The following is a 27929-nucleotide window of genomic DNA, read 5'->3' on the forward strand; positions in this document are numbered from 1 at the left end:
AAGTAGGGCTGCACGATATGGACAAGATTTCATATCTCTGTATTTATGCCAAATATTGCGATATCGATACGATATACGATATTACCGTTAACATTTCATATTCTACATTTTAAGTGTTGCAACACTTATACATACACGTGTGGGGATTGAAAAACCATAAAACCTGGGTGATCTATGGTATGCTATCAAATGGTATGGTATGGTATGGTATGCGATCTATGGTATGCTGGTATGCTATCAAATTGTATGTTTATTCACGCAGCATAGTACTGTACAGTATATGAATGATACATTCTCTGGCTGATTTTAGTTTCTACCCTTCTAAGGACCAGCTGAGACCCCAACTTTGAGAACCAATGGTGTAGTGACGGGCGGGAACCCCTTTTGGTGTTTTAAGAATTATGTTATACTTTAGCTATATTCGGTTTCAAAATAGGCCCAAAGGGCAACCAGACTATTGTAATTGTAACACTTTATTAGTGTGGTTGCCTATGGGCAACCATACTATTGTTCCCCTTACCTTTTCTTTTCAGTCATTAGTGTGGGCAACCAGACTATTGTAATTGTAACACTTTATTTTTACTGGAGTAAGACTTTTTTTGAAACGCTACTCCTCCCACAGTTTTGACTGTACGCACTTGAGTTATATGTCAAATCGACCGACTTCATCGGGAATGGTGTGCTTGCTATAGATAAATGTTGTATAGTTTAATTGATATTAATTAATTTGTGAATTCATTTTCCCCATTCACTTAACATGGGAAGATCTAAAAGTCCAACTCAAGTATTTTTTTCTCTGACACCATAATAGCTATAGTTAGACTTGGCAGGGAGGTTCATAATAATTACGAAAATTGGTCGGCCTCAAAATTATTTTGTCCCTGGATTCCTTGGGTCATGACGCATCTCCCCATATAGGCCACGCCCATTTGCGTCATGATAGATTTTCCGCCATTTAGAATTTTCTCCAAAACACACTTTTTGCTCCTCCTCCTACAAACTTTGTCCAAATCTCACAAAAATCGGTACACATGATCTCTGGACCATTCCGTTGAAAACACCACAGGCGGAATTTTGATGGACAACACAAACAATATTTTGGACCAAACAAATAATTACAAAGAAGAAAAACAACAAAAAAAGTGTTGTAACCTGCCGTTTTTTTCTTCTTTCTAATTATTTGTTTGGTCCAAAATATTGTTTGTGTTGTCATGAGTTGTCACGACTCGAGTTGGCTTTGTCCGTGGCGTAACCGTCTTTAAATAAATACTTTAAGAAATGTCTATGAGAATAATGCATTGGGTTTCATTTCCTGGTCCAGGGTAGGAGGCGGGACTGCGACGCTCTATAGCAGAGGGCTGCAGCAGAGGATAATTGGGGAATCTGCTGCAGGTGTGTCAGTCTGAGTGGGGAGGAGAGACAAAGATTAGGCACAGACAATGATTGAATGACTTGAGTGTGTGTGCGAGTGATGTCATGGCCACACGCAACAGTTGCTATCAACTGTGTTACAGTGCTCTGTACATATGACGACTGTAGAATATTTGGGGAAGTCATGATGTATACTGCATGGTCTCCTGTAAACTAATTTCCTTAATAGGCTAACTCATCTCCTCCCATTGCTGTGGTGCACAAAGCAGCAATATGTGTTGCATGTGCATGTGTTTGTGTGTGCGCATGTATGAAATTATATTTATTCCTGAATCCTTACATCAGTTGATTGCATGACAAGAAAAAGTAATCAAATAATCATAATGAATCACAAATATGGTAGGAACTAACCTTTGATGCAACCTTTGATGCCTTCCAATTCTACAGGCTATGAACATAATGCCAACAACATCAATGTGGAATGTGATAAATTCATATGCTCTGTAAGGGAGTGGTCTCACAAAAGACAATGTGATACTCATTATGCCAAAACATCATGGATTGAGCAAGTCTGCAAAATGTTTTCTGGTGAACATCACATGTGAAAATAAAGCATGTGGTGTGTTTTACATGTTGACTTTTCACATCTGAAGTGAATCCATCTATGAACATCTATGTCACGTTTTAATTTCACAAGTGAAAAATGTGCCGTTATATATTCACATGTGGAAACAATCCCATTTGGCGTTCCCGCATGTAATTCTGATGCAAACGCAGATGTACACAACACAGACACAGATTCACTCATGCATACACACACATGCGCACGAACGCACGCACATACTGTACACATACACACATGTCAGAGAATATAGTTATATCCAGTTGGCCAATTATATGTTTACTGCAGCTCAACAGTTAATGAGAGGCCCAGGGAGGTCAGGGCTCTGCATTTGAAGGCCTAACGACCATTATCTGTGATGGTTCTGATGACGTGCTCAAAGGCTGTTCCATACACGGACAGCAGTGTGCAGAAAACTGCTATCCAACAATCATGTTGTCTGTGGAGTCTGGTGTGGCTGTGCATAGGCGGGTGGTTCGTCATCTGGTGTTTGGTGGCGGGAGCATAGCCAGGAGGTCTGTGGAGCTATCTTCCGCCAATAAGGCTGGGGATGGAGAGTTTTGTACAGGCAGTGTCCTGGTCCAGGGATTATTTTGGATTTTGTCAAGCAAACCAAGATGTGTTGTTGGAGCACACATTCAGCTGCATGAGGCGTATTCCATGACACATATGCACTCCTGTAACTTGTGTAGAGTCAGACAGTGGCTTGGCTCTCAGTGGTGAGTTGGCACTCTCCTCAGTCCTCAGTGTGCTCCCAGTTTCTGACCTTCCCTGAGGAGATATTGGTCAGGTCAGGTGTTTTGACCATGACAGCTTGTGTGGTGTATTGTGATGCCAAGCTTGTTTGTGGTGGCTAGCTAGACCATCTCAAGAAAAAAGTTGTGTGTCACGAAACTTGGTTGTGATGCATGGAGATCCCAGTTCAGGCTAGCATCCACTTCAGCCCTCAACCCGGGAGATCAGAATCAGATATTATGTGGGCATAGAGCAGGGGTTTTCAACAGGTGGTCCGTGGACCACTGGTGGTCCGTGAAGGTATTGTATGTGGTCCCTGACCATGTAATGTAGGATTTGTTGATTTTCTTTCCTTCTTTCCACTAGTTGAGAAACCATGAAATGAGTCATGCTCTCTCCATCAAATGCCCATTTATTTCAAATTATCCCATACAGCAGCACTAGCCTGGTGCAGCCACACTTCACCCGCCCCTATTGCATATGCATATGCCCCGTCCACGTAGCCCAGCGCAGTGGTATATTAGTATCGCAACGCGAGGCTACAGCAGCACCATATTGATGCACATCATGTATTATTCTATTGTGAACAGATGGTGTTCTGTCAAATTCTCGTCATAAAACATCAGGTTTACAATAACTAGGAAATTATGTATAACTCAGGATCCACGTGGCATGGCTCCAATGTTGATTGAGTGATGTTTTAATTGATTAATTAAAATGAATATCATGAACATATATTTGTATATCTGTTAAGAAAACAAAGCTCGAAAACGTATTTCCAGACATAATAATAATGTTATAAAACATTCATACAATTTCAACGAACTAGACAACTAAAATAGAAACATGAGTACAGTAAATGGAACCTGTTACAACTCAACTAATTGATGGTTATAGGTCCATATCTAGGTCTACACCCTACCCAGACAAATAGGGACTGGCTGTGACAGGGTCTATACAGACAACAAGGATAGATCTTGGTGGAGTTCATTTCTTGTATTTTCTAAGGTGCTCACGGGCGATAATGATTCTCTGAATTTGGGCAGTTCCCTCGTAGATCTGGTAGATCTTGGCATCCCTCATAAGTTTCTCAACTGGGTATTCGCTGTTGAAGCCGTTGCCTCCAAACACCTGAACGGCATCACTGGCGACCTGATTGGCGATGTCACCGGCAAATGCCTTGGCAATGGAGGCGTAGTAGGTGTTCCGACGGCCTCTGTCCACCTCCCAGGCTGACCGCTGATAGGCCATCCTGGCCAGTTCCACCTTCATGGCCATCTCAGCCAGCAGGAACGACACTGCCTGGTGATCAGCAATGAGCCTTCCAAAAGTACGCCTCTCCAGTGCGTAATTGGTGGCTTCATCAAGTGCTCTCTGTGACAGGCCTGTTGCTCCCGCTGCTACTGGTGGCCTGGTTTTGTCAAAGGCTCCCATAGAAATCTTGAAGCCCGCTCCCTCTCCGATGAGGACATTCTCCTTGGGGATCCTCACATCCTCAAAGGTGATACCTCTGGTGTCTGAGCACTTCTGTCCCATGTTCATCTCTTTCCTGCCAACTTGAATACCAGGTGTGTCACCGTCAACAATGAAGCCAGTAAATGCCTTGCTGGCAGGACATTTAGGGTCAGCCTCAGTGCGAGCCAGGAGGAAGTACCAGTTCGCTTTTCCTCCATTGGTTATCCACATTTTCTGTCCGTTAACAACATACTCGTCCCCCATCTTAATAGCTCGGGTTTTGATTCCAGCTACATCAGAGCCTGCCCCAGGCTCCGTCACACCATATGCACACATAAGTGGCTCCTCTGTCATTCTCCCCAAGTATTTCTTCTTCTGTGCATCATTACCGGCAAGGATAACAGGCATTTGACCAAGAGAGTTTGCCTCAATAGCAGTTTGGACTCCTGTGCAGCCATAAGCCAGCTCTTCTGTGATAAGGCAGGCATCAAAGATTGACAGGCCCATTCCACCATAGACCTCTGGAATGTGAGAGTTCATCAGACCAAGCTCCCATGCTCTCTTGATGACCGGGTAGGGATACTCACCACTTCTGTCATAGGCTGCAGCAACTGGAACAATCTCTTCACGAGCAAACTTCCTTGCCAGCTCCTGGAATTCCCTTTGTTGGTCAGTGAGATCAAATGAGAACCCCAACGACGCTGCCGGGGCTTTAGCCTTCGCACTGACAGCTGTGCTCTGAAGCCGGATTCCGGTTTGCACAGCAGCTCTCAATACCTTGTGGAAGAGCATCTTTCTTATAGAACATGTTAAATCTAGTGCATTCTGACCTCGTTTTTGGCTCCAATGCAGACCTCTGAATTCATGTGACCAGCCTGTGACATCTATGACGTCATCTCTAGACTATGACATATGTATGACATATGACTCCAAATTTGGGAAAGGGTTCACCATGATCACAGCCCATTTGACTTGCAATAAACTAGAAAAGAAGTTCCTAGTCCAACATTACATGTTACAGGTTTGAATTTGTTGCAACATTATATGTGTTGTTATAGCAACCACAGATAGCACCTCTGTGCGAACCTAGAAAGATCTGACCCTTCCTCATGCAAAAATAAACATTTCCTGACCCTTCCTTTTACAAAAGAAAAAATTGCAAAAATAAAAAATACAAGCACACACAACTGCATAAAGCTGAACATACAGTTGAAGTTTGAACTAGATTTCTAGCACAAAGTATGTGGGAGTAATTAGGTGCCAAAGAAAAGTTCTGTAGAGAACTTGTGTGCTCACTGGAGCGAGCCCACAATTCAAATTAAAGATGGGACAGAGTCAGGAATGATTTAGAGATCCATAATGAAATGTTGCTATTAAGAGAAATAAAGGAAGATCCTGACTTTGCCCCAAATAAAGATGATGGTACCTTCAAAATTTGGAATAAAAAGGGACTGAAGATATCTGGCCTATGTAAGTTTTGAGTCACTACAAAGAGACTAGTAGACTACGATCTACCACATTCTCATTTCTTTAGATATTTGCAAGTTAGAAGCTATATCCAGAATAACAAACACCAGACAGAGAAAGACCATTTACAGATTTTCATCCCTTGACACAGTTCCTCGTAAAAAAAACTATAAGCGTGCGAGTATCAAGCATCACATTTCAGCATTATATAATATCTTGGACAAGCAGAAAAAAACAGAAGAACTGAGAGAGAAAATAGGATGGCAAGAACTACACTTAATTGTGCCTGAAACTGAATGGGAAAATATAAGCCTATCCTCACATAAAACAACAGCATCTCAATTCTGGTGAGAATACGCATGGAAATGTCAAATGAGATATTTCTTAACACCTTCTTAACACCTTCAAAAGATAAGTAAACACCAAAATGCTGGAGAGATTGCGAAGAAAACCACGCCACAGTCATATCTTCTGGTTTGACCCTGTAATGAAAGAGTATTGGGACAAAATTGGAAAGGAAATGACACAGGTCCTAAAAATTAATGTAGATATCAACCACGATCTTGTTAAAATACTAAGATTAACAGCCCTTAAAGATGGAGTGCCACAATTTTTGTATTTCTCCAGTTTTTCATGTAGTCTATGAGGTGACAGTACTTCATTAGATACCCTGTCGTTTTGATAATATAGTGACATCACACTATCAGCCCCTCCCCTAACCCCTCCCCCTTTATCATACAACTACAGCTGTGGGTGCAGCTTCAGTTCAGGTGGATCACCACCACCCATCACCACCCACCAGGCAAACCAGGCATACTTAATGAACTGGTGGGCGTGTCCACATAAAAGCATGATTTTAACAAATACTATACACTTTTTGGAAAAGGTTCTTCCTCCTTATATTATAATAATACCTGATGATCATGTTTTAGGGTGGAAAAAAATCGTGGCACTCCATCTTTAAATGTATCTATGGTGTGACCCAATCGCCATTGCACATCCGGTCTAGAGCAGATACGGAAATGGTTTGTGACTGTGGGTGTGTGCGCTCAAATAGGGGCTCAAATGCTACACTAGTTCTAACTGACTGAGCACTGGGCAGTAATTAAATAAGCATGCTTTCCACGCAGCGTTAACTTGATGACTCTTGAGCTGCACATCTTGAATGGTTCATATTGACACAATTGCCACATTTTTAAGTCACGTCTGCGTTCAACGTACTTTCTCTCTCTTTTAGTAGTGTTGACTAGACAAATAATTACTTAATTTTAACAGCAGACATGGAGAATAAAATAATAATAATAAAAAAATATGTGTGATCGCAACCCGCCTGTCAGTGGTCACGAAGACTTTTATTGTGAAGGTTCCTGAGCGGAATGCTCCACGGTTCTGCTGCTGCGTGCTTGACACCGGTTGTGATGTTAGCCTGTTTTCTACTTGGACACTCCTAGCAGCTCTATCTATCCCACTCACTGCACTGGTTACTGTCACCAGACACTTTAAAGAAGCCATGGCCGATCAGGCCCCGGGATCTCCCCGGCCGTCCCAGCATGACGGTAAATTATGTTCTGTTTTATGCAGGCTATGTGTGAGTGTGATGTTGTGTTGAGGGGCTCCAAAGCATTCCAGGCGAACGGCCTCTGTCTGCATCATCCTCGGCCTCATAACATTAGCTAGCATCAGCAGCCGACGTGTCACTGGCTGTCATTATTATCAGCTAATGTTAATGTTTACAGATCCTCGTTGCATGCAATTTACCTTCAGTGACACATGCTTGCAGACAAAAGGATTGCAGCTTCTATTGTTGCCAAAAAAGAACAGAGAGTCATGTCATTGGCTGCTAATGTAACGTGACGTTGTTTTGGAATGATAAGTTGTTGTAGTAGGAGCTAACGTTAGCTCATAATACCAGGACAGCTAGTCTAAGCTCTGCTGACAGTTCTACCTAAAGGGCCTGAAATCTAGCTCGTTGACAGGTTGGGCCATTTTCAGTTTAAAACAAACCTGATGTTATGCAATGCGTGAAGACACACTGTATTGTGGGTTATGACTGTATAGTACAGTACAAGTACAATAGGTTGTGTACAATATCATAGAGGCTTGGAGGCATGGGTTGAATTGCAGACTGGGGGTCCTGTGGGTCCACTACATGATTAATGCCAGGAACGATCAATACATATGATTTTCTGGCACCGTTTTCCTGTCTGTTTTAAAATGTGAATGCACCACAGAAAGTCCCTAAATATTGTTTTAATTTGAGCTGCAGTGTGGGGGCTGATACCAGCTTACTGTACTGTACCTATTGTAAACCTTGGATGTAAAACCAGGCATCCCATTGTATTCTTGCCAAATGAAGTCCTTTGTTCTAATTTTGTTAATATGGATTCTGTGGATTGTCCACATTTTATAGCTGTTACAGAGCTATGAATGTATATTAATCAATCTCGCTTATAGTACATCTCATAGGCATAATGCGAGTTTTCTTGGTGACTCTGTACAGCGTAGTTGGTTTGCCTGCCTCAATTTCTCAAAGAATTTGTTAGTCCTACAGATAGATGCAAAGCAAATGAAAGACCCTTTCAGCGTAGGCAGACCGACATCATGGTGGATCTTGTCTTTGGAACATGATGAGGTTTAGTCATGCGATGCGAGACTGCAAAAGAGGATGCGAGAATGTCTTTCAGTTATCAAGTCTATTAAAAGGGCCTGGCTGTGCGATGTTGTATACCATTATAGGAGGACGAACAAGTTGGAACAACCTAATTTTGGCCTTCCTGATTGAAAAGAGGTTTTTGTCGTTGGGTTCTGTCTTCGTTTCTAGTAGCAAGTCCAACTGTTGTAGCTTCGGAGGAATATTTTTTTGTATTAATTCCTTGCGGTCATGAATGATGCTGATCTAGAAAAGATAATCAGGCAAATGAATATGTTATTGTTGTACAGTACATGGAGTCCATGGACTCATCAACATTGGTGACAAGACTAGCCTGCCTGGTATATACCTTACCTTATACTAGATTGGTGATGATGTGTGTGGGTGGCTGAGTAATGTAGTGCTCACGGTAGATCATTTTTGGACAGTGATATTGACTAAAACTGCAGAACAGGTGTTTACGTATCCAAACACCAATCACTCTGTCACACTTGAATGCAAATAATCTGCTGTAGCCAACTTAATGTCAAGATTCAAGTTGAGTGGAGCCCCATTCAGCATGGCCCTCCCTGTTTTATATATTAAAAAGCTTACGGTAAGAGTAACATTTAAGAACTGATCAGATTTTTTTTGTTTCATTCGGTTGTGAAAGTTTCAAATTTCAAAAACTTATATTATTTGAATATACAGTTATTTAAATTGTTATGTAAATTCTGGATCTAGCTGTAAAACTGAAACCAGCCCTCACCTCAAAGTTGCTCTAAGAGAGGCTGTTTGTAAGAGTAAGGATACTTCATGCAGACTGTAATAAATAAATAAATAAACAAGACTTTGAAGTGACTAAGTGAGTGCTATTCCATCCTTCAGTTCACACTAACATACAACTTTAACCACTTAAACTTTGTATACTCAGTTGACGGAGTCCCATACGGCTCTATATTCGGCACGGTAGTGCATACGGTACTAGTATTTCCCTCTATACCGAATTGCTTTTCCGAGAATAGCCTATCAACAGGTTCACAATGTTATGAGCTTGTAGATCTGATATTTTCACAGAATGTTTGCTCCAGAATCGGGACGCTAGGGTTTAAGGCGCGGTTATGTTTCTGGATGGATCATTGCGGCTTATCTTGCTAGGTATTCAAGGTTCAAGCTTTATTGTCACATATATACTTGTAATACAGCTACATTGCACTGCAGGTAGTACAATTGTTGTACTTAGAGCCTCCCCAGTAGTGTGGACAAAAATAAACAACAGTTAGGCGTAGAAGATTGTGGCTGTAGAGTGAACAGAACGGTATAACACTGTGGTGTTGTGTATTACCAGACCAGTATGTGCAATGGTGTGTTGTGGTGAGTGAGTCACAGTCTGTAATCTAATCTCTGTATAGTCCATGTTGCTATTTTGAGTTCAATGAGTCTAGTTTAATTTCAGAACCTGGATCAGAATTATTCAGATTTTATAATCGCCCTTTTTTAACAGAGGATCTTTAGTTTAGTTTTTAGACTCTTTGGTTGGTCAAATCAAATGGGGGATAAAAATCACACCCGTGTGAACTGTGAAGTGAGGGGCGCTAATATATTAAAGTCTAACTCAAAGGTGCCAACACAAACATTAAATTATCTTTATTGTTAATGGCATTTAATGATTGTGTTAGGGACAAGATGACGTACATTTTCCCTTCATTGTCAATGGTGTTTGTAAAACAAACATTGAACTAAATACAAACATTAAACCTGTATAGTGTATATAGTCTGAGGGGCTAGCGCCCCTCAAAAATAGTTCCTGAGCCTGGTACATCGGCCCTGATGCTCTGATAGCATTTGCCAGACAGTAACATTGAACAGTGGGTGACTCGGGTCACTGATGATCATCTGGGCCTTCACCCTACCCCTCTGGGTGTAGAGAGGTAGTGAAGCCTTCACCCTACCCCTCTGGGTGTAGAGAGGTAGTGAAGCCTTCACCCTACCCCTCTGGGTGTAGAGAGGTAGTGAAGCGATGCAGCCAGTCGGGATGCTCTCAGGCGTGCACCCTCACCGTGCACCTTGTGTAATCTGTGTAACCCATATAACTCATCCAGCACTTGCGTTGTGTGTTGCCAGCTTGTGGTCCAAAGAAGGCCGCTGGAATCACAAGTCACAACTGATGGGAATGGGAACTCTCTGGGGAGATGAAATGGACAGCATCTTATCATGAGGTGTTCTAGATTAGGAGAACATCCATTAGAAATCGCCACTCACCACATCTGAACACCACAAGTTGTTGAACATGAAGCAGACACCACCTCCCTCCTATTCCCTGACTCTTGTCTGGTCCTGCTGGTGAATAGAGTGTCCCTCTGGGGTAGCCGAGTCAGGAACCGAGGGGTTGAGCCGTTTCTGTGAAAACCATTCCAATGAAGTTTTTAAGCCTGAATTATGCTTAAAGTAGTTGTGCGACACGATGCACAAGTTGCCCAACCAACCAAGTATAACTCAGGCGGTATAGTCTTTGATGAAGTAAAATAACAATGTAGATGATTTAAAATTTAGCAAAAGCCTTTGAGGATTACTTTTTAGCCTATTTATAGAAAATTAAAAGATGAATAGGCTTTTCTCTGCAAGAGACCAGATCAAAAGAAAGCCTGTGCCAGGATTTTGTTGTTTCATTCCCGCTGTGCGACTAAAATATCGAAACCTCCACTTTTGTCATTAGGACGTTTCTTCTTCTAAGAAAAGGGATTAAATTGTCATCAATAACCATGATTTTATTGCTTTGAATGCTGGCATGTTCAGCACACAAGTAATCAAGTCAAACTTGATGTACATCTAAGACAAGTCTAGTGTACTGAAGACAAGCTGAGGCATGTATAAGATTTGTTTTTGCTGGAATCGGAGACTAATTTGGCCTCAGTTGTTGAGGTTACTTGGCTTGGCTGCAGCCTGTAGCCCATGAATCGCTAACAGATCACTAGCCTCGCATTCATCACTGACTATTTGACCCAGATCTACAAGTTCAGAACACGTCGCAGGGATATGTGCGCTGGTAGATCTGCGTTCTTCACACATACTAAAAGTCACCAAAACTATGAATCTGTAGTTCTGTTTGACCTGCCCTCCAGGTCCCTGCGAAGCCATTCAATGATTCATTTAGTGACTAAGTGAATGCTTGAGGGAATACATTTAGTTCTTGAGTAACTTCTTATTTGCTTGTACCGGTATACAATCTCATTATTTCCACCGGAACAGGCAAACTCAAAGGCATTTTTATCTGGAACTGCAATGAATAGTCAGTGTAATGAGTCGCATCAATTATTTACATTCAACAATTCCACAGGGGTTTATCCATGTCTGAAACTGGTTTATGGAACTCATTTTTCCTGACTTATATCAGAAAGCAGGTTTTCCTTTTATAAGTTATAAGTCTTGCTGTGCTGTCTTTCTTATGTCCAGGGGTGCTCCAGCAGAGAGTGGCAGCCTTGGAGCAGGAGAGGGCAGAATTCATCAAACTCAAGCAACAGCTGGAGGCCGAGTTCAACCAGAAACGGGCTAAATTTAAAGAGCTCTACCTGTCTAAGGAAGGTGAGGATTCCACCTCACTTACTAACCCCCCACCCCTACAGTAAACTTGACTGGGATCCTTGTCTGCAGAAGTACTTTGTTCCTGTCATGTTCCTATCATGTCCTGACTGTTTCATTGACAACATAGACTGGCTAAGCCAGTTTTATGTAACTCTCTTAAATTCTGTCAACAAACTGCCCTTGTATGGCTTCTCTCCAACCCCGCCACTCCTGCTTTGATTCACTTCCCATCTTCTTCCCTTTCAACCGCTCCTTACTTCCACCCCTCCTCCCTTGTTCATCCTTATTGTGGTCCCTCCTCCCTCTCGTTTGATCCCGCTTTCCTCCTCTTCTTTCATGACATCTTCTTCTTCCTCCTCGCCATCCCTGCTGGATTGCCGCCACCCATCCTAATCTCCAGAGGAGCTGAAGAGGCAAGCGGCATCCCTGGAGGAGGCCCAGGCTGAGTTGAGCAGTGTCCAGGTCCAGCTGACTCAGACCCAGGCAGACATGGAGAACATCAAGGCCGTGGCCACCGTGTCGGAAAGCACCAAGCAGGAGGCCATTGACCAGGTCCGCAGTCAGTGGCAGGAGGAAGTGGCCTCACTTCAGGCCATTATGAAAGGTAGTCCAGCATCACAAATACAGGTTGTGCTGTGAACCAACTCCCTGGTGATCTATATGTCTGAGCCCTATATGATCTATGTGAGCCCTGCACTCTTGCTATTTCTATGGCATAGCAGTGGCGGTACCATTTTGTGTTTCCAGTCGATAGAAGCCATTTTTCCCATAATTGATATACCCGTAAATATTTTTGGAAATCTCTATGGGAAAAATGAATGGGGTCTGGAACGATGGAACCAGAAAATGGCCGCAACTGCTATGGTATGCTGTAAATGTAAATTAATGAAAGAAATTATGATTCAACCTTTAATGCAGTTACACAGCTTGAATACCTTTTTTAAAAAGTCCTACCTTTCAATATTCTACAGTTTATGGCCCTGGAGGAGCTGGTCTATAATAGTGAATGTAGGTTACTTACTGACTGACTCCTCATTGTTGAAACACACATGATCAACATCACACCCTCTCCCTGCTCCAAGCAGCAGGCGATGTCCCATTTCCTTGTGCTGCTTTCTAGAGGCTGAAACTCAACACAGAAACACATGCTTCTGCATTATCTCACAGCCAGCATTTAATATTTTACTAGACTAGTTAATTTAAATCAAATGACTCCTCAAGGAAGAGGACAAAAAGTTTGCAAGCTTTTATAGCAAAAAACAAACAAAACAAAAACATAGGTCTCTGAAATGTGCTTATTTGGTCTGATCCTGCTATTTGTTCCCCCAATGATATCTGTAAAACATTTCAGTTGTCCTTCTTTCCTACTCGCTTGCTTCCATACATCTATACTATTGAACAATTATGTTGTGGCACGTGAGGTCATAAGCTCATCTGGTGGGTTGGGAACGGCTGTAGATGCAGGGCCTTTCCAATCATCTAAAAACAAACTGTTAGTAAGAGTGCTAACTATAAACTTGTTACATCTAACTCAAGTTGAGAGTCCACACCACAACTGTAACTAACCACAACTATAACGACAGTGGTGACAAACAATATTGTTGGGTTCACTTTCAGTGCAATTTCATGAAACAAAATAGTTAGTTATAATTCTTAGTGTGGATGGCTGTTTGCCTAGAAAACAGCCAACAAATTAACCCATTTAGACCTGAGAACTGATTCTACAAATGCCTTCTAAATCATGACAGTTTTCTGAAAATCCTATGTTTCCATATCAGTGGTGCACTGGTGCTCAACCTTTTTCGTGTCAAGGACCCCCAGAATTATATGTAATTGACCTCGGACCCCCATCTGAAAATATGTTGTTCCAGGGACCCCCCCCCAGAAGCAAAAGTTTTAGTTAAAACTAGAAAAAGTGCCCTTCTGGGCACAGGTCTCCACCAGGAGGATAGGACTGTGTGAGATGTTTGGCAAAATGTTTAGTAGTAATATAAACATGTTTGCCTTGTATGGCAATTGGATGATTTGAGGCATTTTGTTCCAATCAACCTGTTTTGCAAAAATCAACCTGTTGGTGGCGCTATAACAGGCCAATGTGAAAAGGGTGGGATATATTCCTCAGCCTAGTAAGAAAATGTGTGAAAGATTTCACGTAAATTGCATGCTGTGTTCATGATTTGAGGCTTTTGTTCAAAACGGGGCAATCTTGCAAACTGTGAAAGGCAATTATAGCCAATTAGGGCGGAATATGAAATATCGGACAGATCCGACTTGAGCACATGACCATAGAGATACTGTGTAACGATTTGTGAGATTTTTGGACAGAATCTGGAGGAGTAATATCCAAAAATGTGTTTTACAAAAGTCGGCCTCCTGGTGGCGCTATAAAAGGCAGATGCGGAAAATGCAGGTCAAAGGTTTGTCCTTGGCCTCTAGGGAGTGTGCATGCAACGTTTCACGCAGATCGGTGCAGTTTTAGGTAACAAATGTGAAAAGCTGCCTCATGGTGGCGCTATAACAGGCCGTTCTGGAAAATGCGGGGCAGAGGTTCATCGTTGGCATCTAGGGAGTGTGTGTGCAAAGTTTGGCATCGACCGGGTTAACGGTGCCGGAGATTAGCTGGTAACGGACGGACGGAAGGACACACGGACGGACACACACACACACGGACGGACACACACACGGACGGAGTGCAAAACATACTCTCTCACCATGCCTTCGGCCTGGTGGAGACAACAAAAGCGTTCACTGGGAGAGAATATATATTCAAAGATTTGCGCCACATTTTCACGATTCTTAAAAAAATAGCAGATCTACAAGCTCATAGCGCGGCACCGAGTGCCGCGCTATGAGCTTGTAGATCTGCTATTTTTCAATAGCTAAACTATAATATAATACTTGAAACACCAAAAGGGGTTCCCGTCCTAAATGGGTTGTTAAACTGCCTGTGTGTGGTCTCTCTGTCCCTCCCGTTCACCAGACACGGTGTGTGAGTACGAGGTGCAGTTCCACCAGCGCTTGGAGCAGGAGCGAGCCCAGTGGAACCAGTACCGCGAGGCCGTGGAGAGGGAAATGGGCGAGCTGAGACGTCGACTCACCGAGGGCCAGGAGGAGGAGAACCTGGAGGATGAGATGAAGAAAGTGAGCTTTTTTAAGTTGTTTTTAAAGGAGACCACTGGGGCTTTTTCACATTTTGGTTCCACCAAAAACATTCATCATCGTTAATGTATGTTGGTTACACAAAGATATATAAAAAGCAAAAAAGACAAACATTGCACTGCATTAAACAGACAAGTAGAAGTACATCACTCACTCTTGCATACCCCTATACTCCTCACACAAGATTTTGCCATCTTATAATGAGCATTATTGATGAGTGATGACCAATTATTAGAAGATAAGGTTGAAAATGGGTTAAGTGCTTTGTATTCATTGCTGGTATCACGACGATGTCAGATCGCCCTGTATAATTCTACATAAAAGGGTCCCTGTACTATGAACAGAACACCACCTTGTCTTGGACAAAACTGAGAGTTTGAGCATAGCCCAAATGTCAAACCCCATTCTTGTACAGAACGGAGAGAAGAATGGTTTTGTACCACTAACGATGAGCATACACCACAATGATGTAATCTGGTGTAGTAGTAACTCAAATGTCCATTGTGGCTTTGCAATAATCATATGCCCAAAAGGATATTAACCATCTAACAATGCTCAATAGAACTAGAACTGCACTCTGTCGAGTGCCTACTTGCGCGTTGCACACAGAGTACGAGTGCGCACTAGAGTAGGCCATAAATGGCCTACTCTAGTGCGCAAGCAGAGCGCGCAAGAACTGTCGACCGCTACGAACTTTCAAATCTCAGCCTCTATGTAAATGTTTTTTTGTGGCTTTCGCCTTTATTTTATATTTTTTATGGAGGGACAGACAGTAGGCTGACAGGAAATGGGGAGAGAGATGGGGGGGAAGACATGCAGTAAAGGCCGTCGGGATCGGGAGTCGAACCCGCGGCACACTGGTGCCTGGACCACTGAGCCATGGCCCAGGCCGCCTCTATGTAAAACATTGAAATTAAATACTAAAGTCAGCCAGTTATTTAAAATAACTGGCTGTCAATGGTGAGGTAATTACGATATGACAATTTCCACAAATCAATGCACTTTTTATGACTGACGGATGGAGTTTCAGCATCGGTCGGACACTTGGCCTAACATTGAACCAGCCAATTGCAGTGCAATCATCCCCCCAGGCTATGAAATGGAAGTATATCCTTGATTGGCCTAACGACTAATTAGACAATTAGCAAATCCAATAGCCCTCCAGGCTATTGGGTAGTCTATCAGTTGGCCACAACAATGGACAGGTCAATTGCAGAGCAATCAGTGGGATCATAAAAGCGTATGCAGTAAGAACAATGGCGGCTTGTCTGAAAACAATCACTATTTCACATCATAGTTCAACACAAATATATAACAGGTCATACACTGCAACAAATTCACATTCATTCCAAAATGTGGAGAAAATAAAAACAAATACTTATTTCCATTGTGGTCTAGCCATATACAATGTTTTGTCTTGTTGAATCATGCATGCAGTCAATATAAGTAATTGAGTAATTTGTGTTAGAGCAACAAGCCTTATATAATCCACATACCTTATTTTCATCGTAAATCATGAACCCTGTGGGACAGAAGAGTTGGAACTTGGAACCAGTTGCAAACTCACATCCAGGTTTTAGGACTAGAAATGGCAGTGGTGGAAAGTAACTAAGTACTTTTACTTCAGTACAACTAAGTACTGTACTTAAGTACAATTTTGAGGTATTTGTACTTGACTTGAGTATTTCCAATTTCCAGTACTTTTACTTCTACTCCACTACATCTCAGAGCCAAAATCTGTACTTTTACTTCACTACAATTATTTGAAAACTTTAGTTACCAGTTACTTTGGCGATTTTAATTTTGATTAGAAAACATACATTAACACTATACATTTTGACCATTTGAAAATTGCCGATCTACAAGCTCACAATGCGTCGCAATGCAAATTCTAATTTCTGTGTGTTTTTATATCAAAAGTCCATAAAAAATTGTTTTAATGACTTCCTGAAAACGTGCTGCGTGATGACGTGTAGAGAATAGATACACATCGATAAAAGCTAATAAAAATGAAGCTCACCAATGTAATTCCCATGCTTCCTGATTCCTCCTCCACAGCTGGTTTTGATTAAAGATTCAAGAACTACTCAGTTTTTAATCCAATTCAAGATGACATCCAGACAGTGTATTACTTGTTTTAAACTTAATCATCACGCTAAAATATGTATATAGGTTGTGTACAGGTTAGAAATAATCTGCTGGCTTTTCCAAATGTATCCCTGTCACTTTTGTTTACAAATGAAGTGCAGGAAGTCACAGACTTTGAGACCCCATAGCATAGACCCCACGCTCTGATTGGTTCAGAAACTTCAGAGCCAACGTTTCAGGCTAAAACGTCAAAATAAAATGTCCACCATTTCCGTTTCCCTACACCTTTAAGTAAAACTAATGAGTACTTTTACCACCACTGAAAACCGGTATGCTAGAACTCTCATATCTATGCTGTCGGGCAGAAACCAGCTATGTCCAAAATCTTAATTTTCAGGAAATGTGGGGGAAGGCACAATACTGCCTCATCAAAGTCTTTATGGTGACTTAATACAGGTCAGATACTTGAATGTGTCCTTATATTATCATCATTTTATTGGTTTAGGTTTTTGACAATTAATGTGGAGATCTTTTTCCCTCTGACTTCGTCATTCTAATCAATGGGGGACAAACCATCTAACTCCACAAGTTGGAGTTAGGAGTAAGGTGTAAGTTAGGCAGTTTGAGGATACAATTTTAGTTTAGTCAGAAGCGCTTTTTAATGTAGAAAATGGATATAGCTGGTTTGTGCCCGACAGCAACCATATGGTATTAGACTAGTATATGTCATTATTTGTATTTCATTCTTAAAGGCCCAGGAAGATGCAGAGAAGCTACGTTCGGTGGTAATGCCATTGGAGCAAGAGATAGCAGCACTGAAAGCCAAGCTGTCCACTGCAGAGGAGAGAGTGAAGGAACTGGAAGCTTCCACGGTTAGTGCACTTTGATGCCAAATTGCCAGAATTGTTATGATATGCAAACTATGTCATTGTGTGGTTAGACCTGAGAAGACTAAAATATAATATAGTGCCAGTGGTGTCATGCTTGTAGAACGCAGTACCACGCCGTGGTACCAGTCATTGTTTGATGTGCATGCACAGGGACGGAACGGAACGTATATGTGTGTGCACGCTAGATTCAAGAGAAGGCGCACCTAATCAACCTCGCGTCACCAGACTTTCCAAGACGCACCAAGTACCCAGTGGTCTAGGTTTACTGGCGCCGTGTCAAGTATCGTGCCGAATCAAATGGCTACTACTTTGCATAACAACAGGACAGCTTTAACTGTTTACCTGAGCGCACGTAGTCTATACGGTAAGCATGCACACTTACAGCAGTAGGCTATGGCAGACCGCTCCAGTAGGCTACTGCTGCGATCTGTTCTGCACACAAGAAGAATGCCTCCTCCATCAAAGAACATATTCATTCGTCCAAAGCAAACCTTTTCGTTTTGCTAGTGTGCAGTAAAGATGTTTGTCTGACTATTTTAAGTCTACTTTTGTGTTTGTGTCAAACTATCATACACTATTTAACAATAGGCTTAGCCTATACGCTTAGGCTATATCAGCTGTTTTGTGTGCATGCCGTGATACGCACATACACGCACATGCGCACGTGCACGTGACATCATTAAAACGCTGTGGTACCAGTAAAAAAAACACCATGACACCACTGTATAGTGCAATATCTCCCCAGTTTCGGTATAAATTTGGTCTCATGCAGGAGTCCCACGTTCGAATCCTAGGTAGTACTTAAACGTTACAGATGGCACCTTTAATATATGCCTGTCAATAGAAGCAAATTGAAAACGCATATGGCCTAACAACTTTCATTTATTACCAGTAATTTAATTAAATGTAATTCTCATTGCTCATCCATTATTCATACATACTGTAGCATAGCGAGTTTGCCAAGTTACAATTAGCCTGTACCCTGGCAGATAATGCATTGTGGTCACGGAGCATTGAGGGATCCCACCCATGCAAATTCAATTTGAATGTACTTTATGCAGTGAACTCTTCACTGCGGTTGCAGATTCTGGCAAATAGTTTGATGGTCTCTCAGCGTTCCTTTTCAGATAAATGGCCAGAGATTGGTTACATCCAAATATTTTCCTTGGCTCCAGATTAGAAGATACATTAGTCCAAATATTTTTCTGATGGATTAAAAGGCTACTTGGTGTGCTTGATCGAACAGTGCCGGATGATTGGTGGCTCAGCCAGTATGTAAGTTAAAAACAATAAAGCACTCGCACAACTCGCACCAATGATGCAAATACCAACGTTTTATTACAGGGTGTCTACTCTGTGTTTTGTATTTGATTAAAGCTCACTTTGCATTGTGGCAACGGGTTGTGCTACTATTTTATGCTTGTTGACTTTGATCTGTTCAACATGGACACATGCTGGTGTGCACTCCTTTCTTTGTTCTGTAAGTCAACTAGTGTGTAAAGCATATCACTAGAGGTGTTCACCTCCCAACTGTCCCGTCTCAGATTTAGAATAAATTAACAGCAGGTAATTTCTGTAATGTAGAAAGAACTGCTGCGGTTTATGGTCGTAGTTGTTGCTGTTTACTGTGCTGTACGTGTTTGCAGCATTTATACTGTACATCCATCAAACATGGGTTTGGGTTTAGATGTGCTTTCATCTTTCATGTTGGTGCATACATAGCATGGCATCATAAGGTTGCATGTTGTTTACCATCAGTAGATTCTACAAAATGTCTTCTAAATCAGTAGTTCTCAAACCTTCTAAGTGATGTGTATTTGGCTGTGGACGCCCATTTGAAAATATTTTGTGCCAGAATGAAGAAGAATGAAAAATTCAACATTTTTCAAACACTTTCAAGATTTTTTCCAAAATGTTTAAAAAATCACACCCGTGTGAACTGAGTGATGCAACCCCCCCCCCCCCCTCTCTCTCTGCCTCTGTCTCTCATTAACAGGCAACAGTGCAGCACTATCTCTCTCTCTCTCTGTTTCTGGCACAACAGCGCCACTTTTGCCCCTACTGCTACTCATAGTCACATAGGTGAACGAACACGGACATTGCTGTTCCTTGGAGTGGTTGCACCACTCAAAAATAGCAGATGTACTCATCAATACTCACAATGGGTTCATGTAGATTTGCTATTTTTTGAGAACCACTGTTCTAAGCCACCGTTCTAAATGCTTTAAAAAATGTATGTTGCTATATACATACATTAGCTAAAATCTAAAATGACACAGATCCTTTCCCGGTTTTAATGGGTTTATGTGAAAGTATGTGTGGAGGGAAGGGGGGACAATGTGGGGGGAAGGGGGGACAAACAATGACAAACGGTGTCTTTTTCTCCCGTGTAGGTGAAGGAGCTCAACCATGTTCTGGAGGCTGAGAAATCATGTCGTACGGACCTGGAGATGTACGTGGCCGTGCTCAACACCCAGAAGTCTGTCTTGCAAGAAGATGCAGAGAAGCTACGGAAAGAGCTCCATGAAGGTCAGTGCTCCATTCTATTTATTCTTTTTGGTTCTTCTGCTTTCAAACCCTCATGGGTTTGATTCCCGGGTCTGGGAGCAATTTTCTTTGCCCACTCCTAGTTATAAAGGTGCTCGCATTAGCCTCATTTTGATTGTCCGTGACTGTCGTGCTTGTTGGGTCAGTGTGTCACAAGCTGGAGCTGGAACGGCAGCAGCACAACCAGCTGAAACACACGTGGCAGCGAGCCAACGACCAGTTCCTGGAGTCCCAGCGGATGCTGATGAGAGACATGCAGAGGATAGAGAGTGTCCTGTCATCAGAGCAGCTCCGTCAGGTGGAGGAGATCAAAAGGAAAGACCAGGTACGAGGGCTGCAACTGTCCATTTTTTACTCGGCGATTATTCCGTTGACTAAGCAAATCATTGAGAGGCAAATAAAATAAATGATATATCAACAAATACAAATACTTTTTGAATGTGATTAAACACTTAAGCCGTATTGTAAAATGATATACTGCAAACAGTGAAAAGAGACAATCTACAAGTTTACAACGTCCTGTGATGTGGCACGTTGTAGATCTGCTATTTTTTTTATTTTTTTTAATATGCACGCCTAGTCTCTCTCTCTCTCACACACACACGATAAGAAATGTATGAATTAGAAATATTAAAGCTCAAAAGAAAAACTGCCTTTATAAAATTGTAGTCACTCCCTTCAGTGCGTTTTAATATGCATGTAAAATACAGCTTTGGAAACATTGCAGGCAATGAAATGATTGTACTTAAGCTTAATAGCAATAGTAATGAAAAACGAATAAAATCACATTTGTATACTATAAATATAAACCATAAATGTGTGAAGCAGTAATCCTGTACTACTGTATACAATTCTACATAGTGTTTATGTACTGTAGCTATATGAATAAATAGCAGTCACGTGCGTACTGTAAGTGGCTGGTACAGGCTGGATAGCCGAAACGTTTGTCCGTATTTGTTCAAATATGAAATAAACTATTTGAACTGCAGTCTTGGTTTGTGCGACCCACTACCTTTTATTTTGATAGGTTTACTACAAAACCATTTTATTTTTCCCATTCTAGGAGGACGACGAGAGAGAAAGATTAGAGCAAGTCAAGGAATTGGAAGAAGATTCCAGGGGAGATCACACTGAGCCTTTGGATGATTTATTTCTGGGGCTAAGTGTTGAAGAGGTACGGAGGAGGACATGCCATTTCACTACCTTCCTCCAATGATCTTTGTATGCTTATCACATCTTACATCATATTACGCTGGACGCTGTTTCTTCATTCTCATAAGTAACATTGTTGTCTTCAGAGAAAGCCAAGGTGACACCTTCACTTGTGGCCTCAGGTATTGCATGTGCCTTAATCAATAGCATCAGAATGTAGTTTTTCCGCTGGTTATAAGTCAATCAGCAAAATATTAATCTTTCAAGAAAGCATGCTGTGAGTGTTGTAAACTCAACCATTGCAGGATGTTTTAGCATTTTGCACCTGCCTTCCTTCATTTTACCCGTATAATTTTAAAAACATTTTATTTTTTAGTAATGTATAGCACTGGTTTGCAACATAGTGTCCTGGGTCCCCCAAGGGTCCTAGGTTGTTAAGGGGGTCCCCAGCTAAATAATTGTTAGTTAGGAGGTTCCAAATGAACCCTTTGTACACTCCCAGAGTTAAATAAACACTGAGGATTTTACAGTGTAGATCGGAGTCCCAGAGGTACAAATCAAATGGCGTTCCGTGGCCTAATGCATATGAAATCGGCAAATGTTGGGAATCACTGATTTATAGAGCACTATGGCCCCTTGTTTCTCTCTCAGGTCCACGCCAACCACAGCGCCCACGGCTCCATGCACTCATTAGACACAGAGGTGGTGGCTGGTGGACCCATGGACCCCTACAAAGACAGCCTGCGGCGGGTTCAGTCCACAGACAGTTTGGGTTCCACCTCCTTGCTGGGGGCCCCACAGGGCCTCGGGGGACACAACTACAAGGCCAAGTCGGCCGGCCACCTTGACGAGTCAGACTTTGGACCCCTTGTGGGGGCAGACTGCGGGGCCTTGGAGGGCTTCGGCAGCGACTCGATGTCGGTCAGCTCCATCAAGCTGACGTCTAGCCACTTCCTGCTCACCAAGGACCAGGAGAAGGCCATCAAGGCGATGACGCCCGAACAGGAGGAGACGGCGTCGCTGCTGTCCAGCATTTCCAACGCACCCGACAACGCATACCTGCCGCCGGGCGGCTACCGGCTGGTCAGCGACAGCGAGTGGAACCTACTCCAGCAAGAGGTGTTTTAATAAGTCGCTTGAACAGATTCAATATGTATAGGAGGGGTCTATGGTCAATGTTGATATTATGTGGAAGATGTTGGTATGTTGATATTCTTATGGATGGCAGTGGCTCAGGAGGTTAGAGCAGCCATCTGTCTGGGAACTGGAAGGTCCCCTATTTGATGGGCTGGGCTCTTATTATATAATCACGGGTGACGTGACGACGGATTGGTCTATGGATCTGATTATTCACAGGCAGGGCGCGCGTTGTCAAAATTGGACCTGTGCAGGACGCTACAAATACCCCTTATTGAAGGTTAAATATAAATTATGGGAAATCTGGTAGCTCTATTTGTGCAAATAAACTTTATGCTGTACAGTAGCATTTTGTATACCGGGCAGCACATTTAAGAGAAGTGATGAAATATAAATATTTAAGCGCTAATACAATATATTTAGAATTGTAATGGCTTGTCCTGGATAGGTTAAATCGAAATAGAAAGTGGTTTAATGCCAAACAATCTTACATACGGTGGTTTAATATCTTACATACGGTGGTTTAATTGGTAGAGAGGTTATACTGAGGACACTGATAAATGAATGACCTGAAGTATTGAATGCATGAAGGGTATTTTTTTTAAGCCAGCTGTACAGAATAATAAAATGAAAAGAAAGTTGGCAAAGAAAGTGATAAAACAAATTCATGCCTTGAGCAGTATTCAAAATTCAACTTACTGGCTTACCTTAGATTATTTGCTTTCTTTTTTATGATTAATATTTGTTGTTTTTCAATATACAGGTATTTGCAATAATAATATACAGGTTTGCAATAAAAGAAACCTACCTAAAGCAGAATAAAAGAGAGAAACAGAACACAAAAGTAAACATTAAAAAACAAAACAAAGAAATATATAAAATAATATATGATATTATTCAGAAATTCAAGTACAGTTCATATAATAGTCTGCTCAGTTCACAATTAGACAGTGCCTCCAGTGTGCGCCTCCCATTTATCCCATTTTAACAGATAGTTGTCTACTTTGTTAAGAAGCTTGAAAGATAGTTTTTCCAATGCTGCTACCTGACCAAGTTGACTAAACCAAACATTCACAGAGGGGGCAGAAGGAGCCCTCCATTCACACATAATAAGTTTACAACCCAGCATTAGTGCTGTTTGAGCCCACTCAGCATCATAGGGTGTCAGGTCGTCAAGGGAACTGGGATCACCTAGAATCCACATATTTGGGGAGAATGAGATCTTACATACCAAGATACGCTCAATGTGATCGCGAATCTCCTCCCAATAATGGCGTAATAAAGGGCAGTCCCACAGCATGAGAGTGCCCTCCTCCTCCTGCCACTTCAAGCAGATTATTTGCTTTCTGATGTTCCCGTTTGTTACAGAGCCCAGGCCTACAAAATATGAATGCTATTTCTCCAAAACATACTTAAATATTTGTGTTTTAAGCTAGGTGTATTAACAGAAGCACAGGCCTATATGAGTCAAACTGATTCAGGTGGTATAAATGTTTTATTACTGTGTTATATGAAAACTAAGTTCAACTTAATTGCTTGCCTGTGTCGTGATTGGTGAAAATAGCCAATCTACAAGCCATGGATGGGACGATAACCGTTCACAATAATCAGCTTTTGATGAATTCGCTTTTGTTGAGCTGCAAATTCAGTACCACTTTTAAACCCTGATTATCGCAATAATATCGTTAAATGCAATTATTGTTTGTTTTTTTGCCACAGTAATCGTGGAGTGTATTTTTCGTATCGTCCCATGATATCCCTGCTACAAGCTCACGTTGTCCATTGCAAAGCATTAACCTCAGTGGTCATGTCATGTGACTAGGTGAAGAACGCCGGCAGGAAGCTCGGCCGCCGCTGTGACATGTGCTCCAACTATGAGAAACAGCTGCAGGTCATCCAAGGACAGGAGGCCGACACGCGAGATCAGGTGATTGACTCTACGCCAGCCAGAGTTATATTGGGACTTGTGTTGTTGTTGTACCTTTTGATTTTTCGAAACATTAACAAAATAGCAGATGTACTAGCTCGCGCTATGAGCTTGCATGTCTGCTGTTTTTGAACAGCCAACACTAAAGTCTAAAATCACACGGACCCTTTCCGGGTTTTAATGGGTTAAAACTATTTTCTTTTACATGAGCGCAGAAGCATTGTAAGTGGAATGGTTGACATTTTCAGCCTGTTGGGATTTCAGTGACTCAGCTGTTCCACCGTGACCAACTTTGATTGCACTGTAAATTTGAATTTGAACCGTAGCCTGTCAAAATGCCCTGGATTGTTTAGAGAAAATGAAAATTGTGTATTAGAACCGATACTTCTTGTCACTTTTATTTTATGCAGTGGTGCAAGAGGTAAACTAGTTAAATGTCTGCATTCAATATCTTAAGGCAAAGTTCAAAAGTACTGCCATAAAAATGTTAAGGCATGGTGTTAAGGCAAGCTGGACTACGTGCCCATTCTAGCCATTCTTTAAATGTCTCTCCTAGATGAAAACACTTGTTTTAAATGTCTCTCCCAGGTGAAAAAGCTTCAGGTGATGCTGCGTCAGGCCAATGACCAGTTAGAAAGAACGATGGCTGAGAAACAGGAGTTGGAAGACTCTGTGAAGTTGGTCAATGAGGAAACCACTGCCAAGGTCTGGACACACACACACACACACACACACATACACACACACACACATAAATGCGTCACATCACTTTAGCTTGTAGATCAGTTATTTTTGGCAAGTGTCACGATTGAGCAATGTTATATAAATAACCCTTTATTGCCACAATATAGTCTCATTGCCCAGCTCATTGCAGAGTTAGCTTTTTACACAATAGTCTTTGTGGCCTTGCCTGGCAAAACAGATCTGCCACACAGCTAGGTTCATATGGTAAGAATTTGATTCATTCCGATTGTATGACCTATTGGATGGTAAATTATTTGAGTGCCTGCATTGGCAGCTGATATTTCCAAAGCTACGGGTCGTACCTACCTGAATCAGATAAGCAAATTGATCCTTGATTTTCTTGAATAAAAAGTATGGTGTTCTAATCGGACCAATATAAGCCTTATCATTACTGACCCCAGGTCTGCTGGACTGGAATATCTTATTTAGTCAACCTGTACACTGTACAGTATGTATGGTTGCAGGATTGGTTGCCTATTGCCTCAGAGTACTTAATTCTGTTAACCCTAATAGTATGTATAGAGTTCCATAATCTAAAATGGACTTTGTTCGATGTTAGTTTCTTTCAGTATGAAGAATTAATCACTGTTGATGGTTATTGTTTATTTGAAGTAAAATGACGAGTAATGAAGTAAGACAAGGTTGTGAATTAATAAAGTATAAATGTTCAATAAGCCTCTGCCTAACCCAACATTCAGTCAGACAAGTACTAAATCGCAGCATAATTCGATGCTTTATAGAAATCCACAGCTATGCCACAAGGAATGTTCCACCTCTGTCAAGTTATCAGTTAATAAACTGATAACTTGACATGTGTTGGCTACTTGATTCATATTTGGAGAGCTTTCTGTTATTGTGTTTTTGAGGTGGTTGTTTCTGTGATGTTTCCTAGGTATCTGCCCTCATGCAGAGAGTCCAGGAGTCAGAGACACTGCTCAGCACACTGCAACAGGCTTTCAGTCAAGCTAAGACACACACGCAAGAACAAATGGTGAGCAGTCCCACATTACCTAGTCACTCCCAGCAGGCTCTTGTCTGCCTGTGTCTCTGTCCACATCTCCACCATGGAGTTCTAAAGGATAGAAAGCGGACCGGGAGCGACAGCCTTACTATTCATTTCAATGGAAGTTGCTCAGTGGAGCTTTGAACGCTCGACTTCCGCATTTGCCAACCAACTTTTGGTTGGCAAATGCGGGAGTGCTAACAAGCGCTCAATGTTAAACCCCAGCTGCACGGGGTTTCCTCGTGCTAAATGCACGGGCCACCTGCAGTTCCAACTTTGACCACTACGTCTCGGCGGCTTCAACGTTGACCAGCCGCTCTGGGGGCTTGATCTCCACCAGAACAAAACAAATCCCGCTCAAAATAATGTGATCTGACAAAACATTTGGATGTTCCTCTAACTGTATATATATTTTTTAAATATATTCAAAATAGTTTGTTACAAACTCACAACATGGCACGATGCAACATGTTGTGAGCTTGTAGATTGTCTATTTTCACTATTATTGAAACAGGGCTTAAGTGGTTAATTCATAATGTATACGTTTGGGTCACGGTAGACACCAAATTTGTCTTCTGGGTATCTCGAGCTGACAAAGTTTGGGAACTCCTAGTCAGTTCAATTGCATGTGGGCCTCCCAAAAAAGCGTTTAATTTCCCTCTGTGAATTCCTGTCCAGTTGGTATAGCCTGGCTGGTTTCATTGTCCATGAATTATAAAAGGGGGAAGCAAACCATGACACATGACTGGACTCTGTTGCTCGTCACGCTAGGCGGTGCTGTTGCGGTCCAGGGAGCAGGTAGCGGACGAGCTGAGCCGCTTACAGAGGGACAACGACAGCCTGCAGGGCAAACACAGACTGCACACAGAACTCCAACAGCAGGAGAACTTCCACATGCCCGCTAGCACACAAGTAGGTCAACTGCTCTACTGACTCTGTGTCACACGTTTTAGATTGTTGTCACGGTGTTCTCGTTAGAGTTGACGCGTCGCCTTTCATTCCGCTAATAATCAACGTGTTTAACCCGTTTAATGACACAGATGCTTTCCCGGTTTTAATTGGTTAATATAGTAGCGAACAATCCATCTTTTATCGCCAATTGTCAGTAGAAAACTAGAAATACAACATTTTGTGACAGCCCAGTTTAGCGAAAACAAAACGTGTGCACTGTCCCGCCAGGACCTCCACGTGTTGGTGGTGCAGCTTCGAGAGGACGTGGTGGCGGTTAGGACGGCCGCAGACCACCTCGAGGAGAAGCTGAAGGCAGAGATCCTGTTTCTGAAGGAGCAGCTCCAGGCAGAGCAGTGTCTGAAAGAGAACCTGGAGGACACCCTGCAGTTGGAGATAGAAGGCTGTAAGGAGGAGATAGGTGAGTTGTCTGTCCACCACATCTGTGTACTCACTCCACTGAAACTATGAGT

General features: G+C 42.1%; 2 protein-coding genes across 2 annotated transcripts in view; one reads left to right on the forward strand and one right to left on the reverse strand.

Moving 5' to 3' along the window:
- Positions 1-3715: 3715 nt before the first annotated feature.
- Positions 3716-4975, reverse strand: LOC306928160 (medium-chain specific acyl-CoA dehydrogenase, mitochondrial-like; the record flags this gene model as incomplete). The annotated part of the gene is made up of 1 exon (XM_079508088.1): positions 3716-4975. One exon carries the CDS (start codon positions 4973-4975, stop codon positions 3716-3718), a length of 1260 nt encoding a protein of 419 aa, XP_079364214.1.
- Positions 4976-6779: 1804 nt separating this feature from the next.
- rabep1 (rabaptin, RAB GTPase binding effector protein 1) overlaps positions 6780-27929 on the forward strand; it is a 29992-nt gene continuing 8842 nt past the window's right edge. Inside the window, exons 1-14 of the mRNA XM_079507373.1 lie at positions 6780-7206; positions 11733-11861; positions 12262-12465; positions 14842-15002; positions 17861-17980; positions 20392-20527; positions 20692-20870; positions 21609-21719; positions 22349-22816; positions 24657-24761; positions 25350-25466; positions 26398-26496; positions 27280-27420; positions 27688-27877. Coding sequence (XP_079363499.1) covers positions 7161-7206; positions 11733-11861; positions 12262-12465; positions 14842-15002; positions 17861-17980; positions 20392-20527; positions 20692-20870; positions 21609-21719; positions 22349-22816; positions 24657-24761; positions 25350-25466; positions 26398-26496; positions 27280-27420; positions 27688-27877 — 2206 coding nt within the window. The 5' untranslated portion in view covers positions 6780-7160. The remainder of the gene's footprint in view (positions 7207-11732; positions 11862-12261; positions 12466-14841; positions 15003-17860; positions 17981-20391; positions 20528-20691; positions 20871-21608; positions 21720-22348; positions 22817-24656; positions 24762-25349; positions 25467-26397; positions 26497-27279; positions 27421-27687; positions 27878-27929) is intronic.

Source organism: Electrona antarctica (assembly GCF_951216825.1).
Source record: "Electrona antarctica genome assembly, chromosome: 8".
Classification (NCBI taxonomy): domain Eukaryota; kingdom Metazoa; phylum Chordata; class Actinopteri; order Myctophiformes; family Myctophidae; genus Electrona; species Electrona antarctica.